This window comes from Citrus clementina, unplaced genomic scaffold (genome assembly GCF_000493195.1).
Source record: "Citrus clementina cultivar Clemenules unplaced genomic scaffold, Citrus_clementina_v1.0 scaffold_3, whole genome shotgun sequence".
NCBI lineage: Eukaryota > Viridiplantae > Streptophyta > Magnoliopsida > Sapindales > Rutaceae > Citrus > Citrus x clementina.
The window spans coordinates 1,142,656-1,164,002 of NW_006262339.1; the positions used below are offsets into that span (position 1 = coordinate 1,142,656).

The window sequence follows — 21,347 nt, forward strand, 5'->3', positions numbered from 1 at the left end:
ATTCATCGTCAATATTATAAACGTCAATTTTAAAAGAATTAACTAGTTTTCCGGACAGTGGTCTTAAAGTACCCTGGCGGGTGCTTTCCGAAGGAGAATTGCATCGCTAATACGTGTAATAGGTCGTAATTTGGAAACAAGAGGCCAAAAAAACACGAGCGGAAGAAACCACCACTGAAAATCTTTCTCGAAAAGCCTTATCCTATATCACAAACTTCTAAAGTCAAAACAACATTTATACAACCAACAGACGAAGTTGTAATAGGTCTAGGTTACAGTAACAAAACTGCTAGGATTTAGCGGATAATAATTAACAAAAGGCCATGTCTCATGTCCCGTGAGTATTGGAGTATCCTATATAGAGTACAAAATTTTTGTTCACAAACTATGCTACCTCAGAATTTGAGACATTGACTGATGATCTTCTTCTGCTTGGGCTTCTAAGGTCTTGGCCCTTCTTCAAACAGCGTCCAGACGGAATAAACGGTGGTGATTTGGGAGGTGGCCTTGGTGATTGAGAAGTTGATGATCGCAGTGATTGAGATGTTGATGTTCTTGGTGATCGTGCTTTTGGTGCTGCTCTTCCTGATCTCATTTTTGTTGTCCCTATATGCATACGCAATAAAATTCTCTAGTCACATTAGGAGTTTCGAATGAAATTTGGCAAAAGTGAGTGGTAACCACTGCGCTTTCAGAAATTATTAGAACTGAAATTCTATGCAGAATGGATTCATGAAATGCTAACTCACCTGGACCTTTTTTGACCTTGACACCAGTGGATTGCTTGATCTTGCCCGAATTCTTGGAACAAACTGATCTTGTATCAACATTACAGATATTTTTCTCCGGCATATTGTCAGAACAGGCAGATTTAGTGTCAGTATTGTAGATGTTATTCTCTGAAACCACAAGTTTAGTATCAGAATTAGAAATATTCTTCTCTGGAACCTCGGATTTAACTTCTGAATTAGAAATACTGTTCTCCGGAACCGCTGGTTTAGTATCAGAACTGGAAACATTCTTCTCCAGAGCCATGGATTGAATCAACCTTGAAACACTACCCTGCATTTTCTTGTTCGGGGACTCGGATCTTACTGACCTTGTATCAAAATTTGAAACTTTCTTGCCAAAAGCCTCAGAATAAACTGATCTCATATCAAAAGTAACAGATTTCACGTCAGAGCAAACTGATCTTGTCTCGGTCACTGGTACCATTCCCTCATCTCCTGCGGAAAAAACCTCATCCTTACAAGTTGAGGCTACATCACTACCTAACTCCCAATGCTTACCTTTATTACTCGAATTAGCCTTCTCTTTTTCAGCTATTTTATATGCAAACATTTGAAATGGAATTTGTGATACTGGCGCTACATCAGGGCAGCCCTCTCCTACAAATTTCCTTACAAATCCTGCCTCTATGTCGCAGTAATCTGCTAGCGGTGATTGAAACTCGGACCGTGCGATGTCAGGGTTATTTGCCATGAACTTCTTGATGTAACGTAAAATTCGACAAATGGACGAGAAACTTGGACGCTGAGATGGATTTGTGTGCCAACATTTTTTGGTTAAGTTCACGAGGTATTTCGGAGAACCTGATGGGAAGAGAGGCCTCTCCCCTGCTCTTATATTTTTGGTCATCTTGTCTCCTTGAAGATGCCCATCTTCAAAAGGAACTTTCCCAGTTAAAAGCTCAAAGCAAAGCATTCCAAAGCTGTAGACATCTGCCTTCTCTGAGCACTTGGAAGTAGAAGTACTTCCAGTCCCTTCTTGCTCCGCCAGAACTTCCGGGGCATACCATATATAAGGGTTTGGCGCAGTCTGGTTTTGTGGTGATGCTGGTGGTGTGTTTCGAGATGCGTAAGTTCTGGCAGTGGATAAACCAAACCCAGAAACTTTTACATGAAAATAGCCTTCCATACTCCTGCCCTTGAGGTAAATATTTGAAGGGTTCAATTCTCCGTGATAGATCTTTTGTGCATGGAGAAATTCCATACCTCTTGCAATCTGAAGCATGATATCAACAACAACAGGTAGAGAGAATGAATTCCGCCTTCTTGAACCAAATGTCTCCCTCATGTAGCAGGACAAATCCTTGCTCATTAACTCCATTACGAGAAAAAATTCCTTTTTCTCCTCATCACAAAATCCACATAGGTATTGCACTATGTTGGGGTGTGAAAGGGAGAGCATAGTCGAAATCTCGGCATTTAGCGATTCCAGTTCCCCGTAGAAATGCCTCAGGACAAAGCTATCTCCTAACCATTGAATTTCCTTAAACTGGCTGCTTGCACCTAATCTTCTTCTCACCTGGTAATCCTTACCTCCTAACAAAATTGAACTAGGAAAAAGTTTAACGTTACTTGGATCGGTACCATTGAGTTTCTTGAGCAGCATGTCTACAAGCCGCTGCTCGTTCTTTGTCAAAACAACAGATCCTAATCTTTTCTTCTCCTTCAGTGCGTCAATAAGAAGCCATTTATCTTCCTTATAAGCACTCTCAAACTCATTACAGACTTCTCGAGGGATCAAATACTCCTTCCCAAATCTCAATTGGAAAAGTTTAGGGTCATTCCATTCCCTGTCATATTTTCTTGCAAATGCTACTCTCCTTCTTTGCATCTCATCTGGGTCAAGCCCTGAGATTTCACCAGCAGCCTCAATGGCCTCAATCACAGCGGGGAAGTAGCAAAGCAAATTGTGAATATGAAATTCAACACAATCTTTGTTTTGATGGAGACTAATTGCTTTACCCCACCAATCTTTATAATCCAAGCATTGCTTAACATAATGCTCTCCTTCTCTAAAGACCTTCTGAAGCTCTCTCAAAGGTTGTTCAAGAGCTTTCCACTTTGTGTTCTTCTCTTCCGATTTTAAGAAAAGCCTGATTTCCTCAGCAACTGTGGAAAAGGCTAAAGTAAAGATGTCAAGAAGCAAACAACACTGTCGCTGATTGATTTGAATATCATCTTTCAACACCATGAGAGCCTTTAAACTTCCCAGAACCTCGCCCACCTGCCTGAATTGCTCCATACGAGGCCTAATCCACGATATGGGTATCCCGGAAAACACACCAGGTGCTCTCCAATTAAAAATTCAATACCAAATTCAAGCAACAGATCTTTTCAATCTAATCTACAGTTCTAAATTCAACGGCAATTAACATGCAGGACCTGCAACAAAACAAAAACAACGCAATGATACTTCAGCAGATATCAAAATCAGGAGATCAGATGAAAAAAGAAATAAAGTGAATAAATTGAAGCGAGTTAAAGGTGATCAAAACCTTTAATCGAAATTTTTGATTCTAAAAGAGCATCCAACAAACACAGCCTGATTCCAATCAAACTCTTCTGAGCCCAAACCAAATCCAGATGAATTCTACCTAATCTGGAAAATGAACTAAAGCAATCCATATCCATTTGGTATTTAAAAATAAATAAAGGAACAACAGAAAAATAAAATTTCAAAGCAGAAGAGAAAAAGAAGAACACAAACCTTTTAATGAAATTGGGAGCATGTCCAAAAGGGTACCTGAGACTGAAACTGAAACCGAAACAATACAAAACACCTGGCGAAGTATCTGGTGGCTCAGGTTTTGCTAAAATTGAAAAATGAAAAAATAGCTTTGACCAACAATCGAGCAAAACAAGAGAAACGGAACTTCCAATAACACCTGTGTTTTGTTATGTTATGTAACAGACTTTCTATGTCTGTTTTGTTTTCTGGAGGCAATCAACTTACAAAGCCACGATCATTTCTTCTCTCCTTCCTGTTTTTATTTAAATAAAAAATTGAAATTATAGAGTCGTGGCCGTTGAACAGGTCCGATTTCTTTGGCGTCACGTAAAAATGTCTTCCCGCGGGTTTCGTCTTATTTTTATTTATTTATTCTTTTTATTTTTGAAAAGCCGTTGAGCTCTTTCAACGCTTTAACGGCGTCGCTTTTACAAGTGTAGTACGTTTGTTAAATTCTTTTCAAAGGAACGGCATTTGTTACCATTAATTCAATTACTTTTAGAGTAATTCTAACTTCATAGTTAATGTATTTGTTCGTTAATGTGAAACGTCAGTATGTTTTCAATTTTAGCAAATACAATTTGTTCACATTAGATTTCTTAAACTTTTTTTTTTTTTGGGTCATTTAGTGGGATCCAGCTATGGTGCCACAGTTGTATGGTACCACAGCTGGATCCAACTATTGGATCTAGCTCTGGTGACAACTGTGGGCTAGATCCAATGGTTGGATCCATCTGTGGTACCATACAACAGTGGTACCACAGATTTGTCCCATTTAGTGACCGAGTCTGGCAGTATTAAATTCATTTGATCGGCAATTATTCTTTACAAGGTTGGCAATCGAGCAAAGTGATACCACGTGGCAGAATACGGAAGGATTTAGACCCAAATAACTTATTTTCGGATAACTATTGGTTGTTTGAAAGGCTTAGGCTTTCATGTAGATTTAAAATAAAATTTATTTAATCAGCCTTTTTATTAATAGACTTTATTTAAATAGAGTTTTTATTAAAAATATTTTAGTTATTTGGTTATTAATGAAATTTTTTATTAAATATTATAAAATTATTTTAATAGATAAATTTCTAAAAGTTGTGTTATTAGAAGAATAAAATAAAATTATAAAATAAATTAAGGGCATTTTAAATAATTTAACTCCTTAAATAAGCTTTACGACCTATACTATCAAAAGCTCAAGATTTAAAGTTTTGTTAGTAGAGACAAATTAAAATAACTTATTTAATTTTTAAAAGTTCTACTTAAAATATAATTAAATTAAATTAAATTAATTTTTTAAAAAAATATTTATGAAATTAAATAAGTAATTTTAATCCTTAAATAAGTCATACTAAATATATAATTTATAGTATCAAATCCAAATAAGTCATATTAAATTTACAATTTGTAGTATTAAATCCGAATGTGTATTCTATTTTTGTAGCGTACCAAAAATTAAACATGAAAATGACTTTTTAAGAAGAAAAAAGGGTCAGTCCTTTTGACCTTTGTGTTTCGTGTCCAGGAACTTTGATAAATCTTCCAAAACCGAATGCGATTATTATATTTGGGAAAACGACTTTGAAAGCGTCGTAGCTGGTAGTAACCTGAGCCGGCGGCTAATATTTTCTAAACCCACTCTCGGTTTGACTTTTGAGTACTCAAACATCACTGATAATTGGATGGAGTAGATGTATTTTTCTTAAATATTAGTAAAATTTAAGTTGGCCTTAATAAATTTTTAATTATAAAATTCATACTGCCCCAAAAGATCATAATATTGATCTAGCTTGAGCATAGTAAATTTTTAATTATAAATAATAATACACTTACGATGATTAAAATATTATTGTTCCCAAAAAAAAACTTAACTTTAATGATTTCTCAAATAAAAATAAGTTTTTTTTTTTTTTAATTTCAAATGTAATAGGGGAATATTTGATACAAACAAGTAAACTTAAGTCCTTATCTAATAAATTTAGAAAATAGAATTATTAAGATGTTATTATCACATTTAACGACTATATTCTAATGGGTGGAGATATTTTCACCTAATTTTATATGTCAACCTATCCTACTTTTATAAAATAATTATTACAAGTTCACACTAATTTTAAAAAATACAAATCAATAATAAGTTTAGTCACACTTAAGCAATTAAATTACTCTTATATTTAATTATGACATAAGTCCTTCGACAATCTTTGACTGTTAAGATTGCTTTAATATAACTTTAATTTAATATTTTACTCTTATAATATATAATAATAAAATAGTCCAAAGAAATATATGCTAGCTATTATATTTAATAGTTTAGACATTTTGTTTTGTGACTTATAATTTATTTTTTAGGTAAAATACAATAATTTTCAATATCCCAACACGTAATAAGATAATATGTCAGTCTAATAAATTTCATGAGAATTATGTCATAAAAATATTTTGTTAGTTTGATTAAAGATTAATAGTCAAACAAATAAATTAGTCTCCGATACTTTTAACTTAAGAAAGTAAAATAGTCAAATTAAATTTGGGCTAAAATAATATCAATAGCCAAATATAACAAATAATAGTAAACAAAAAAAAAAAAGACAGATTCAATTGATTAATTGTCTAACTTTTTTGTTATTGAATTTTTAAAATAATGTCAATGATTTTATAATTATTTAAAAAAAAAGATGGTGGATTTACAAAAATAATGGGGTGGAAATATTAATACCCAATTCCAACCTAAATACAACCCAATCCAATAAAAAAATTGGCCTAGCTCAAATTTTGTGGGTCCAACTAAAATAAGTGGCCCAAATATGAGGCCCTCTCTTTGAACTCAGGCGAGCGAGCTGGCACCAGAGCACCAACATAGGCTGAGAAAGCAAGCGGAATGAAAACTACGAAAGGCAGCAGCAGTGCATGTGTTTGGTGCTCACTGATAATTCTAATTATCGAACGCGATGCAGTGGTATTTCGTTGCTACACTTCTCACCATTCTTACAAGTTCTCAGGTCAGTTCCTAAACTTCGAACTCGTCTCTTATTTTCAAAATCTTTCCACGTGTCCGCTTTTTCACTCCCGATTTAGATCTCGTTTCATTTATGCTATTGCTGCTTTCAAATTTTAATCTACAAGCTACAAGATACGTGTCTTGATATTGTTTGCTTGATCTGATAACAAATCAGCTAGGTCAATGTGTTGTTAATTATGAACCTCTTTATCTCTTTGTTACCGATTTATGAATATATTTAATTTTCATTTTTTAAAATCTGCTGAATATCATTATATTTTTTTAAATTGAAATAAATCTCGATTCTGTATTATTATTATTATATTTACGCGCAGGGGATTTTGACAACTCTCTCTCAAAGTAATGGAGGCTATAAGTATGATTACGCGACCGTTCCATTTCTCGCTGAAGTTTTCAAGGTAATTCTCACTCCATAACTTTGTTTACTACTAGCAGCAGATCACTTGGCGTAACTAATTCTGAATTTTAAAAAATTTATGGCAAATTTCTGATGAATTACCTATATATATTTCGCATTTAAATGCAGCTGGTGGTTTCTAGTATACTTCTCTGGAGAGAGTGGCGGATGCCATCTTCTCCAAAGATGACCACAGAATGGAGGAGCGTGCGCTTGTTTCCCATTCCTTCAATCATATATCTAGTTCACAATAATGTTCAATTTGCCACTCTGACTTACGTGGACACGTCCACGTATCAAATCATGGGTAATCTGAAGATTGTTACAACTGGCATACTATTCAGGTTTTTATATATATTGACCACTGATATAATTTTAATTGATTTTTATTCACAGTCATTGCTGTTAATTTACTAGAGTTTTACTTTCTGCAAATTTTTCAGGCTCTTTCTGAGGAGGAGACTCTCTACGTTGCAGTGGATGGCAATTGTTCTATTAGCTGTTGGAACTACCACAAGCCAGGTGATATTAGGAAACTGTTTTATGTGGCTATTTTTTTCCATCATATGCCTGTGGATAAAGATAATACATGAATTTCAGAGAGATTGTACGAAACAGTTTCAAGAATTTCTACAGTCATCTACCTCGTAACTTGTGCATTTGCGTTCTGCAGTGGACTTGAATAATGATTCCTGATATTAGAATCCGTTCAAAATACCTTCCCTTCTATGTGAAACTCTCTCTTTTTATTTTCTCTGGTGGTGAAAAACTTAGTTTCAGAATTTCTCAACTATGACTGCTCATATTATGATGAAATCTCTGGTTGAGTGTCCTTTTGTTCTCTTCATTGTTTTAGGTTAAAGGTTGTGGAGAAGCTTTATGCGACTCTCTATTTGCAGCACCAATCCAAGGATATCTGTTGGGAGTTCTATCTGCTTGTCTATCAGCACTAGCAGGTGTCTACACAGAGTTTCTGATGAAGAAGAATAATGACAGCTTGTACTGGCAGAATGTACAATTATATACGTAGGTATCCCTTCTCTACACCGTCTTGCTTGTTTAGGAATCATCAACCATATGCTATCTTTCAGAAACTTCACCTAGCTGCCATCTATTCTCTTCTCTTGTATGTTGTCAATTCTTAACACTACTCTATTTGTGCTTTTTTGGAGAATAAGATATTAATAACTCAATCGAAATAAAATCATCCCCAAGAACAAAATGTTTGTTATGCTTAATAAATTTATGATCATTAGCTACCCTTATCACAGTTTCTCAAAATTTATGTGATCTTAGGTTTTTCTTGGCATAAGTTCTCAAATTATCGCTATCATGTGCTTTCTCTCTGAAAACTATGCCGACTATATTGGTGATATATAGGCATTGTGCCCTTTTTCAGGTTTGGCGCAATTTTTAATATGTTCCGGCTGCTACTGGATGATTTTAGAGGAGGATTTGAGAAAGGACCTTGGTGGCAACGCCTTTTTGATGGATATAACATTACAACTTGGATGGTTGTTTTCAATCTTGGATCCACTGGCTTGTTGGTTTCATGGTTGATGAAATATGCTGACAATATCATAAAGGTAACACTTTCTTCTGTTGGAATGCTGACATTCTAATGTTTTCCTCATCTCATCATGCATGACATGAAAATCTGTCGTTGTTGAGTTGATCTTTCTGCAAGATGAATTTAATAATTGAGCTTTAATTAGTTAATTAATTAAAAAAAAAAAGAGCTTCTATCAGACTTCTTTCAAGTGATGACTTTAGGAGTAACATGTATATTTTTGCTGTTGAACCCATGTTGTTTATGCTGCCAGCTAAATATGATCTTTCCTTTTGGGGTTGGCACAGTCTCTCTTTGGCTCAGCATGACGGTAGTTGGGTTATAACTTATAAACATGCTATTTTGTGCTTTTGGGGATACCAGAATATTAGTAGAAGAAATATTATAGTCATACTCTTCTCCAATTTTGGCAACTTTCATTTTTCTTGTTTTGGTTGACATTGATTTATGCTTCTTGCAGGTTTATTCCACATCAATGGCAATGTTGCTAACAATGGTTTTATCTGTATACCTTTTCAATTTTAAGCCTACACTGCAGGTAAGTCTTTCATGCAACCTCTCTATCATTAGTTCATTACTTGTTGACAATTTGCTCTGATAATTGATGATAATTTTTTTCTTCTTTTCTGGAAATACTGCAGCTATTCTTGGGTATTATTATCTGTATGATGTCATTGCACATGTATTTTGCTCCACCTGGCATGCTTGTGGATATACCGTCAACTGCGAAAGCGGCACCTGATAGTCTAAGAGAAGTTTCTGTTGAACGAAGAACAGATTCCTGACTTTTTTTCAAGGTGTAGGAAACTAATGTTTAAGCAAGGTGGGCAGAGAAGCTTGCATAGATTTTTTGTTTATCTGGAGCAAAGTAATTTGAGCATTACGGAAGTGGGTACCTCACTATTGATAGTGGAAAAGCATTTATATGCCTGGGATAAGAACCATTTCTTAAGCATCTGAATTTTTCTGGAACCAGAAGTTGCTCCAAAGAAAGTGATTAGACCTACCAGGTGGGAATTTTGCCAAAAGTTGTCAAAGCAAAAAACTAAGCTTGCCGATTTGTGCATCGGAATTTCTGCTGCATATACTTTGTTGAAAGTCAAATGTATGTGTACATGTTGTGAGACTGAGAAGAGAAAGAAAATAGTTGAGACTGGTGTTGGAAAAATCTTTTTCCCACCAATAACATTCACATATCCAAGTTAAATAAAGAGAAATTTCGGTATTGTATTCACTTTGGTCGATTGCTGATCTTTTCTGCAGTTTACTTTTTCATAATCTTGAGATTATCGGTGTTGTATTTCCATGTCCTCCGATTTTGCCAACGTGTCTTGGCCGCTGCCTTACGAAGAGGTGGGATTTTTCATGGGAAATTATTCCTCAACCACCACAAAAATATCAAAAGTACAAGTAACTATAAGTTTCTGATAACATATTAGAATCATTTTGAGATTTAATTTTATGCCAACCGAGTGACTAATCACTTTTCAGGATCAGGCTACGGTACCACAGTGGTACCGTGCCACATCCTTTGTCTTTTATGGCTCCAATATTATAAATTTTTATATAACCCCCTTTTATTCATTTTTATTTAAACTTTAATTCACAAATATTAAGTTAATATATATTACATCCACATGTACATTTTAGTTAGCACCTTATACTATTTATTATTTACAAATTCTTATTATATATTACACTTATATCACAATACCCCCTCTGTGAACCGAAATGCCCATGCCGAACCCACAACCCGACCCGGATGCTATTTCCATTTCCGGCCAAGGTTGGTACCGATCGGAAGATCGTGCGATGCCAGTCATCTCCATACCAATCTTGTCGCCGAAAAGCGTTCGGAAAGCTCCCAATTGAAGCCGTGAAAAGCCGCGGAACTGCCGCTTCAATTCGCCGTGATTTCTCCGGTTTCCGGTGATGCTATCACTTGAGTTTTGCTCCCCACGATTCCCTCTGTATTTTCCGACCAATCACAGCCACCGGGGGGAGCCTATTTGCCGTTGATCAGTCATTGAAGGATTCACGGCTTTGGGAGCTCGATCCGGCGCCATCACCACGTGTGAGAGGTCACCACCACCACCGTTGGACTCAGCTCGGCCAAAAGTGTCGAACTCGAGTTTCCCGTCGCCGTCAGTTGAAATCCGGTCACCGTTGGTCGGCATGGGTATTTCGGTAATGTTCACATGGATGCAGTTGAAATTAATTTAATATTTGTAAAGTAAAGTTTAAATAAAAAAGAGTGAAAGGGGTTATATGATAATTTACCACAAAAGACAAAAGGAGGTGGCATGATACCACTGTGGTACTGCAGGCTGATCCCACTTTTCAGCTAACTTGGTGGTCATTATTAAAAAATTTTAGATAAAAAATTATTTTGTTCCTAAATTTATTTAAGAAGGAAAAATAATATTTTAGGAGGCTTCAAAGACAAAATAATCTTTTATCTAAATTTTTTTAACAGCAATTAATAGAGTTAACAGAAAAAGTGGCAGATTGATATAAAAATAAAACTTAAAGTGATTGTAAATATTATTGATAAATTTGTGGTTTTTGCTTACACTCTTTATTTTTTTGTATTTATTTATTTAAGGCGTTTTTAGTTTGTTGAAAAAACTAATATGGGTCATAATGGGGGAAACATGTGGTGCAACTGTAGTACCGTACCACAGTTACACCGTAACCTAATCCGTCATGATGACATTGACAACTGAAGTTGTAAAAATTAACTCAACATGCATATACAGGGTAGAAATTAAGGGAGCTGTTGTCTTACAATTAATGTAAGGTGAAGCTCTCTTTATTGGTTGTGGGCTCAAGTGGGACTCACGGCTCAATTTATGAGGAATGTACCTTATATTAATTTTAAGATAAAGGAATCTAGAAATTAAATGAACATGCAGATGCAGGTGTTGACATAACAAGAAAAAAAAAATTAAGAGAGTATGGAACTCAAATTGAATGCCCCCATCTAGGTAGCCACTGGATTCGCCATGCCTATCCATCATTTACTAGGCCAATGTTTTTTGACTCCCCTGGCGCAAGCGAACTTTCAAACGCCAAGACCTTCGCCCATGAGAGGCTGGTCTAATTGCCAGACCCTTAGTTTGCAATACCCATACGCTCCGTAACCTTGTAGCTCACATGGGTCTTTCCTTCGAGTTATGATAAATATATGACCCAAAATGAGCCCAAACATTTGCATGGTGGACTTAATTATTTTCTACTTTTATAAAAGCCTTTCACTGATCTGTGGCCTTGATTGAAAGAGTCGAATAATGCAATCAAAATGTGTAGATGGCATAAGAAAATAGGGTAATTTTTAAAAATCTCCCCTGAGGTTTGAGGCTGTTGCAAGTAGATGGTGAAAATTATTTTATTTGTAAAAAATCCCCTACCGTTAGTTAAAATTTTCATTAACTAACTGTTGACTTTGAAAAGACAATATTACCCCCAATATTTACAATTCTAAATATTTACAATTTCATAAGTAATTAAAACAATTATTTTCACCATGATCAAGTTATTGATATTTCCTTAAAATCTTAAAAAAATAAAATTACAAATCTTAAAATAATTTTTTTTAAAGTTTGTAATAAAATTACAAATCTTAATTATTTGATATAAAAATGTAATTTTTTAAAGTTTGTAATAAAATTACAAATCTTAATTATTTGATATAAAAATATAATTTTTTTTAAGTTTGTAATTTTAATTTTTTTAAGATTTTAAGGAAATTTTAACTGACGTAAACTTTTTTTAAGTTTGTAATAAAATTACAAATCTTAATTATTTGATATAAAAATGTAATTTTTTAAAGTTTGTAATAAAATTACAAATTTTAATTATTTGATATAAAATATATTTTTTTTTAAGTTTGTAATTTTATTTTTTTTAAGATTTTAAGGAAATTTTAACTGACGTAAACTATTATTGGGGGTAATATTGTCTTTTTAAAGTCAACAGTTAGTCAATGAAAATTTTAACTAACGGTAGGGGGTCTTTTACAAATAAAATAATTTTCACCATCTACTTGCAACAGCCTCAAACCTCAGGGGAGGTTTTTAAAAATTACCCTAAGAAAATAATGTAAGATGGTTGGTAAAGTAAAATAAATTATTCGGTTGGTCCTTGGTTAGCTAGGGTTTTTTACTTTTATAAACAAAAACTTCTCCTAGTGGTAAGTGAATTCTTCACTCCTTGTAATTCTATGCATTACTATACTGTTCGGGAAAAAAAGAATAATAAAAATTTATTTAAAAAAAAATGACTCGGTTTCCTTGTTGCTTCATACTTGAAAACACTATTATATAGTTTATGGACAATAAGCCCTAAAAATAAAACACACACAAAACTGACAAAAGCATAGAAATTTCACAAATGCTTTCTACTTTCAACAATTGGCTCTGCTTCAACATTCAGGTATCGATTTAACCTGAAATTATCTAATACCCACTGTTCATAAATTAAAAGTCTTGACCGTGTCTGATGAATAGCCAACACATGGAAACTCACGGCTGCAAGATATTACTTTTCAATAATGCAATAAGAACTCAAATCAAATAATTCCAACCACACGTATCTTTCTTGGGCATTTAATTTAGATCTTTGTAGACAGCGTGGGTTGCAAGCAACTTGAAAATACTTAGCTTTCAGCTTTTAATGCACCGTGAGTTTGTTTTCTTCTAGCGTATATATGTGTTTGTTTTTATCTGGGTATCTGTCTATAAATAGCTTTGCTTGACAAGAATTTCATTGTGATAAATTAACAGCCGTTGAAGATAAAATCGAAGATGAGCGCAACAACATCCGTCGCATCTGTCTTTGCTACGCCTGCTGCTGAATTAAAGCCAAATGGTCATCACCACCAAGCGGAGAAGAGGGAGAGTTGCTGTTACTTTCAGATGCCTCTGCACTACCCAAGGTACAAGAAGCGCGACTACGAGACGATGCCTGAGTGGAAACTCGACTGTTTGTTGAAAGAGTATGGGCTGCCCGTTGTTGGAGATGTTAACCAGAAGAGGGATTTTGCCATGGGTGCTTTCCTTTGGCCATCAGAGAACAAATGAATAGACAAGTTTGTGCCTCGGCTGCTGATTTGTATGACAACTGGGTTCAAAATACGTATCTTGTGTAATGTTGCGGGATAGTATGCTAGTAGCATAAGCTAATTATAACTAAATTACAATCATTCTCGGGTCCGCATGTCTAAATGCGAGATTTCATGTAGATTCACTATACCTTATAATGTAATGGTTAAATGAATAAAAATAAAATTATTGTAATAATAAATCAGCATGAGATCTACATTTAGTCATCCAGACCTTTGAGAATCTCTCTCTCTCTCTCTCTCTCTCTCTATATATATATATATATATAACTAATAATGTAATGCTCATCCTTTCTTATTTTTCTTTTATATAATGAAGATGAAAAGCTCAAACTATTGGTTTGTTTATACTACTTTCTGCTGCTCTCGATTGACTGACTGATTAATTATGTAAGTGGTTTAGCTAAAAATGGCAAAAAGGAAAAATGAAAAAACATCAAGGAAATCCTTAGTGATATCAATTACCTGAAGAAGTATAATTATTTGTTATTTGAATTTGGCAACCTAATCTTCATTAAAGATGCTTAATGGTTAATTAAATTGAAGATACTTATTGATTAATTAACTGCTAATCATCTCTTTAAATTGGTTTCTGTAGCATTTTATAAAATGCTAAAGTATGTTGCTGATAGCGGTTGGAAATCCATACATAAGTTCAAATATTCTGGAAGGACCTTTGAGCTTTCTGTCATTACTGTCGTTTTTCTTAAGGAAAAAATATTATGCCCAGTTGAACTGAATATGTTTGGTAGTGAGGACACAATAATTATCCCTTTGCAGCTTCTTTCGTTAGAAATTTGGTTCATTTAATATAAGATACATTGTTTGTATCACATAAATTCAAGTAAAATCACAAATACAGGTCATCGTAGTTCACAGAGATGGCAGTGAGAAAGTACGTATAGTTCATCAAATTATTTCTCCGGTTTTGCATTTTATTTTGGGCACTTCCAAATAAAACAAAAGATCATCCAACGACGATCATCAATTCATCCCTTGCTCTAGGATGTCTATAAAAGGCTTTATCTGGCATGATTAATCGTAACAGGTTATGGAATTTAAGTAGCTGTAGTAATATAAAATTGAATGGAGCTGGCTCAACCGACGCTGCCCTGACCGTGACCATGAGGCAAAATGGACGCCAAAAGAATGCAACCGGGGCAGGCAAGAACAGCAAAATAAGCTCAGTATCCTACTTTCGTTTGCGCTGCACTATCCAATTGCTATAAAAAATAGTGACTAAACTGACTATGCCGGAGTGGAAGCTTGAAAGGGATAGCCTGCCCATTATTGCCCACAAGATCGAGCACGTTTGCTGTGGGGACTTTCCGCTGGCCTGACCAAGCAGATGATTCAGAATGTGAATATCTGATGACGATTTCATCCAACCACAGTATGTGTATATAATATGTTAAGTAAAATTTAAGATATGGGTATTTTTGTATTTACATGTTTTATATTTGTCACATCACTTAGTTATTAACTTTGAACTTAATATATAATTATATATATTGAGTTCAAACAAGATAAGCTTGATAAATTCATTAAATACAATGGATAATACGTAGGGCTAGTAGTTGAAATTCATACGATAAGGTATTGCATTGTTATTAGGTTGAAGGAGACAAATCTAGCCCGTATTTTGAATTCAGTGATATGACACGCGCAGTTTTATAAAGTAGGGTCTGCATTAAATATGAAAATAACGAGTGACATCTTATCCACGGCATGAACATTACATACGGAATGAGACAATATGCTCATGCAGCAGTGCAGTTAATATTTGCTTGATCAGCTTTGATTCTCAACCACTACAAGTTACGGTTCTGGCATGAGCACCAATAATTTTGCATCACATTAAATCGTTTGTATTTGGATATGGTTAAGTTACCGAGCTCTAATTATAAGAAACAACGAAAATGGTTCAGGAACCACTTGGGCTCGCTAGAGTCACTCCGTCGCAATTGTGAGGGAAGTAGTTTGAGCCTCCGCATACGTATTGTGGGAGTTTAATTTAAGGATTTTGCTATGTTAGAGTCACTCCGTCGCAATTGTGAGGGAAGTAGTTTGAGCCTCCGCATACGTATTGTGGGAGTTTAATTTAAGGATTTTGCTATGTTACAATTAATGTAACATAGGGACTCCCTTAATTTCAATGTCTTTCTTTAGAGTCTCAGAGTTTAAATGAAGGCAATCTTTCTCTCATAATGGGAGTTAGGCGTCTCTCGAATATTTGAGAGGGTTAAAAATTTGAGTGGTGCCATATCAGAATAGATGTAAACATGTCTCAATAATTTATATGGTATAAATATCATGAACAATAATTCTCTTTAAAAAAAACAAATCTGGTTCAGGTTTGGTTTACAAGTGACGTTAATGAAGACACCGTCTTGTAACCTTTGCTGTCGACGGTTTTTGTTTTTAATAATGCGGTCGTGGGGTTTTGTTGACTATTGATTCAAACGAGTGATTGCAATTTGCAAGTAATCACTAAATGAAATAATGTAGGTGTCGTTCTTCTTCTTCTCTCTCTCTCCTTTTTTTTCCAAAGATTAAAAATGCCTAAGAAATATTAATTTATAATTTTTTAAATCTATTTCTCAAGTACCATGATTTGATAGTTTTCAAGCAATTTAGTTTAATTAGTCATTATCTCTTCAAATAAATAAATAAATAAATAACTAGCCACTCTAATTCAAATCTTAAAAGAAGTAAAAATTGATTAAAATTTTTCTTACCCCTCTAATTTTAGGAAAAAAAAAATTCCTCATTCTTAATTTTATTTAAAAATTCAAGCCGTGCAAAAATTGATTTCGACTTTGTTATTTTCTGTAAAAATTCAAACCGGTGAGGAAGTTTTTTTTTTAAAAAAAAAAATTAAATTTCAAGATTGAGATAACGTACTTTTGGAACACCAATAGACATAAAATGGAAAGAAAAAGAATTAAGTGCTTTAGTTTTCTTTTAAGAAAAAAAAAGAAGAAAAAAAGAAAAAGAATATTAAAATTTAAACTGTTCAGGAAGATTTATTAATCAATTAAATTATATATATATATATATATATATTTAAATCTTAATCAATTCAAACTGATGAGGAATATTTTTTTTCTTGGAATTTTAAATGAAATAACTGGTGAGGAAGATTTAAAATAATAATAATAATAATAATAATCTGCCCTCTACCTTTTTAAAAGAGGGGTTAAAAAACCTTCCTCACCAGTTATTTCATTTAAAACTCCCAAGTTGGGGCGATTATAAAAGCAGCTGTTGTGGCCTTTGGAAGAAAATATATTATATCATGTCCGATTAAAGTTGCCTTTCGAGTTGCAAAGCACACATAACATAAATGATGGATGTTCTTTTTACCAAGAACAGTTTAGAGCACTGAGCTGGGAATTATCAAAAACAATGATCCATGGCTTGATTTCGGTGCGGTGTTGGTTTGCTTTTTGGTAGTTGCTGTTCAACTCTAGCTTGCTAGGCCCAATTTAGACCCGTTTTTATCTTCCCTCCAGCTCCAGGCTGCCCAACATCAAATAGTTAATAAGTTTAATTGACAACTGTATCTAAAAAGAACAAAATACGAAGCTACAAGTTCGTAGGATTTAACATTGTGCTCCTTTTTACTTACAAGTAGTAGAGAATTTTTTTATTAAGAAAATTTATCATTTTTTAAATTATCAAAAAGAAAAGCAAGAAATGTGTAGTTGACAAACGAAAAAGAAACGTGAACGAATCAGAAAGGCAGTATATGGCAACAAGGAGAGCGAACAAAGTGGCGGGTGGGGAGGGGAGGGGATTAAGTTGGATTGTTGCATTGCCATTCGGCATTCTCCAATTAGGGTTGGCAATGAGATAAAAATCGGACGGGATTTGTCAATTTTAGTTATATTTCATATATATAAGTGAGATAAAAAAAAATGTCTTATTCTAATTTTTTTAAATTTTTTTTGGATAAAAATTTGTCTTAATCCTATCACGTTAAATATCACATTCCATCACATTTTACTGAATAATCCTAAATGTAAATAAATAAATTTTGACATTTTTTCTTTTAAGGATCATCATAATTCAATATAGCAACAATCTTGAATAAATACAAAGTAGAATAATTAAATAATAGTTATATTTTAACTACATGTATGTTTGAATACAATTTTATGCTAATCTTTTTAAATTACAAAAAATAGTTCTATTTTGACTACGTGCATGTTTGAATACAATTTAATGCTGACGTCTTTTAATTACCTATTTGCTTCCATTGCACATTAATATTAAGACTTACGCTTAAAAAATTATAATTTTAGATAGTAATTAACTTCAACTATGTTAAAATATCTAATAATTGAACAATATAATAAGAAACCAAACCAACAATTAAGGTTGGTAATAAAACAAGATTTACCAATCTTAATCTTGTCCCATTTATGTAAGTTGAATTAAAAAAAAAAATTATTTTCGTTTTTTATTTTTAAAATAAAAATATATCTCAATTTCACAGGATCGGGATCCTACGCAAACAAATTCCCCACCCCTATCGCCAATTGCCATACCCATCCTGCCATCCACATAATCCATTTGCATCCCGCAACTTGCGTGCTGCCCCACGCCTCCACCTGGTTACCGGCTTCACCGGTTCCCCAGTTTACAACTATTAATTAAAACGACAGAATTTTCAAAACAACCGCCGTTAAGCTCCCATCGGCATCGTTGTCAAATTTTTAGATTTTATGATTCTCGCTCTGCGCCGCTCACCTCCGGCCTGACCCATTTTACCGTATCAATCTGAGAGAGCGTCGCTGCAGAGAGAGAGAGAGAGAGGTTGATATCCAGTTTCTTTTTCTATGGCGGTTTCTAGGGTATCATTGGTATTCGCGGTTGTTGTGGCTCTTGTCTTTGCTATTATCTTGCCTCCAGCTCTTGCTAATGCTCAAACTCAAACTCAGGCTTCAGCTCCCGCTCCTAGCCCCACCAGTGATGGTAAATTTTTCTCCCATCACGTTTATAATATATTAATAGTGAATCTGAATATGTCAAATGTCCTTCCTTGTAGATCCGATGTGACTGGCTGTGAATCTTGTGATTTTTGACAATGGAATAATAATAATGGCATTGAACTTCGATTGTTTTGTTTTTAGGGACGTCGATTGACCAAGGGATTGCATATGTGCTGATGGCGGTGGCGCTAGTGCTCACTTATCTCATTCACACTGCTGATTTCTGTTACAGCTTGTAAATTATCAATGTCTCCGCTAATGGGATTAGGAGATTTTGGTGCTTGGATTTGCATGTGTTCGTTTGTTCTAAGCCGCGGCAGAGACGTGGAAAGGGAGAGAAATTGAAGGATGATGTTCATCTTCTTCTTTTCATTTATCATATCATTGATAGGTTAGCTGAGTCTGTTTTCTGTCCGAAAATTTGCCGTTGGGCTTCGTCTCCACGCCATTGATAATTGTTGTTTCTTTGGTTGATGTTGATCGTAATGCGTCACTTTCTTCATTTCTCATTAGTTTCATCCGTGTGAGGGGATTGATAGAACTAAACCCTTGATTATTTAATCACCATTTTGAGTCGGTATAAATAATCACATGATGGCAATGGAAGCTGATCAAGTTTAATAATAGGAATTGTATGGGACTGAATTGGAAATTGGCATCGACACTGAGAGGTCTGGGCTGAAGCAATGAAAGCCGTCTTAGCAATAGCAACCTAAAAGATAAAGGAAACCTCAAAGTAATTAGACCTTTCATGTAGAAAAGAAACCCGTTATAGACCATCCACTACAAAACCAACACACAGCATTGTACTGTCAAACTCAAATATGAACGGACAAAGAGGAATGAGAACACTTTGTGCCTATGCTAAAGGCCTCGATCACATATTTGCATCCATCAGACAATGGACAGCAAGTGAAAACTGATATATGGTTAAGCCTATGCTATCCATTGAATAATGAGCACACTTTGCGCAGGTACATTGTACAAGAGCCACTATTAAGGAACAAAACGTTACTGAAATGTACCATACAGACTATTACAACAATTCAGCATTCAAATGTTAGAAACAAAGAGGCCCTTTCTAGCCTTTCGAATGAGGTGAATGATTTTAGTAATCATCAACGTGTTAATAACTTACATCAAAATGGAAACAAAAGGAACAACAATTTAGGTCTCTCACCAAATAAGAATCAAAATGGACCAAAGACCAGAATCCTACCAGTGCACGATCACATCAAGCCTTCTTGCTAGTTGGGCTTGCCTCCTGTTTGCCCTGCTCAGCCAATGAAAATTTCTTCACTTTCTGTGGGAAAAATGACCAAAAAAAAAAAAAAAAAAGAGGAAACACATCCCATAAGAACAAGAATCAAAACGGACCAAAGGCATGTTAACTGCTTTACATGAATGTTTGTAAATGTTGTCTCCATGGTGAAGTCCAGTAAACATTCTAATCATACAGTGATTTAGATGCTCTAAAGATTCAAAAAAACAAATAACGCAAAGCAGCCGCCTCACTGAGCTTTGAATCCTCAACACCAGGATCATCTAATAGCTAGATTCCATCATCATCATCAAATAATGCTTGTTTCTATTTTATGACACCTAGTTTGAATATGGACACATCCAAACAGAATGTGCAACGCATTGAAGCTGTAGCATTTCATTTACCTCATGTCATATATCAAAACGAGAAAAACAACCGTCATGACAGTAAGCTTTTCCATTAAAATCTTACCGCCACGTGATAACTAACCAGAAGAGGATAAGTTCGCCGAGGCAAGCTTAATGATCAATGAGTCCACATTTCTCATTTAGGAGAAAAAGCAAAAATGAACAGACAGAACTTGCAAACTATTTATAAGGAGTCCTTGAGAAAAAAAAAGGTAAATGGGCCAAAAAATTCCTAAGCTTAAGAAGCTTTCCCTCGCCCTCTCTCTCTCTAGCTTTCTTTTGGGGATGGAACAGAAACAGAGCTCTGATCAAAATTTAAACAATTCTCTCCTAAACAAGCAGTTTGACAATCTTAAACACGAGCCTTCCATATGAAAACTGAATCGAAGCATTTTTAACACCTATTAATCAACTGCATAGGCTTTTGCTTCTCCATGCCTTAAGACACGATTTAAGTAAGTTGTAAGCGCTTCATTACATGTTTCACGGGAGATTTACAAAGAGATTCAAGTTTTCCACAGGATATATTAAAAAAAAAAAAGGAATAGAAATAGTGCGAATTGAAAAATAAAATACCTTGCTGACGACGCAGTCTCTCAAAGCGTTTAATAGATGAAGGCATTTGTCTTGATCGAACGGCGATTGGGTGACGCAGTTGAGTAGATCCAACGCCTGTTGCGCGCACTCAGGCTTATCGCTTGTTTTCTCGATTGCCATTAATCGTAGAATTAAAGTTAGGGATTTAGTCAAGGTTTAGGCGAGGCATGCGTTTGGCTTTCTAGAAGGAGAAAGTGCTCCCCGCCTTTGTAATTGTAAATCCGCGGCTTTGCCTGCTGTTTCGTTTTCTCCAAGCAAATGTATTCTCTGAACGATTGCCACATTTCCACCAAACATGAGCCGAGGCTCGTAACACTTATCAGGCTTTAACATTAGCCCAACAAAATATCATCTATTTAGGGCCCAAAAGGAAATTGAAAGACGATGGCATAGGGAATTGAACTTTCGACACCCCTCAAAATTCCTTGCAAAACCCCTTCTCAATTCAAATTACTTAA

At 34.7% G+C, this 21,347-nt stretch overlaps 4 protein-coding genes across 7 annotated transcripts; 3 read left to right on the plus strand and 1 right to left on the minus strand.

Moving 5' to 3' along the window:
* Positions 1-216: 216 nt before the first annotated feature.
* Positions 217-3,732, minus strand: LOC18049915 (maternal embryonic leucine zipper kinase). Of its 3 annotated transcripts, XM_024189970.1 has the most exons (4): positions 3,496-3,732; positions 3,284-3,387; positions 750-3,170; positions 217-606 (listed from the first exon to the last, which is right to left on the minus strand). In XM_024189970.1, the coding sequence occupies exons 3-4, from the start codon at positions 3,028-3,030 to the stop codon at positions 386-388; spliced, it is 2,502 nt and encodes an 833-aa protein (XP_024045738.1). In that variant the 5' UTR covers positions 3,031-3,170; positions 3,284-3,387; positions 3,496-3,732; the 3' UTR covers positions 217-385. The 3 variants fall into 3 exon arrangements, with proteins under 3 accessions (XP_024045738.1, XP_024045739.1, XP_006439402.1); XM_024189971.1 differs by lacking the exon at positions 3,284-3,387; XM_006439339.2 differs by lacking the exon at positions 3,496-3,732 and having other exon boundaries at positions 3,284-3,395.
* A 2,623-nt stretch (positions 3,733-6,355) lies between these two features.
* LOC18049916 (CMP-sialic acid transporter 1) lies at positions 6,356-9,736 on the plus strand. Of its 2 annotated transcripts, none has more exons than XM_006439340.2 (8): positions 6,356-6,515; positions 6,850-6,933; positions 7,062-7,276; positions 7,376-7,454; positions 7,789-7,958; positions 8,332-8,518; positions 8,963-9,040; positions 9,144-9,736. In XM_006439340.2, exons 1-8 carry the CDS (start codon positions 6,465-6,467, stop codon positions 9,285-9,287), a joined length of 1,008 nt encoding a protein of 335 aa, XP_006439403.1. In that variant the 5' UTR covers positions 6,356-6,464; the 3' UTR covers positions 9,288-9,736. The 2 variants fall into 2 exon arrangements, with proteins under 2 accessions (XP_006439403.1, XP_024045463.1); XM_024189695.1 differs by having other exon boundaries at positions 8,963-9,033; positions 9,137-9,736.
* A 3,150-nt stretch (positions 9,737-12,886) lies between these two features.
* Positions 12,887-13,788, plus strand: LOC18047334. The gene is made up of 2 exons (XM_006439341.2): positions 12,887-12,936; positions 13,287-13,788. Exons 1-2 carry the CDS (start codon positions 12,895-12,897, stop codon positions 13,581-13,583), a joined length of 339 nt encoding a protein of 112 aa, XP_006439404.1. The 5' UTR covers positions 12,887-12,894; the 3' UTR covers positions 13,584-13,788.
* A 4,348-nt stretch (positions 13,789-18,136) lies between these two features.
* Positions 18,137-19,208, plus strand: LOC18047335 (arabinogalactan peptide 22). Its single transcript, XM_006439342.2, has 2 exons — positions 18,137-18,604; positions 18,763-19,208. The coding sequence occupies exons 1-2, from the start codon at positions 18,469-18,471 to the stop codon at positions 18,858-18,860; spliced, it is 234 nt and encodes a 77-aa protein (XP_006439405.1). The 5' UTR covers positions 18,137-18,468; the 3' UTR covers positions 18,861-19,208.
* Positions 19,209-21,347: the final 2,139 nt, after the last annotated feature.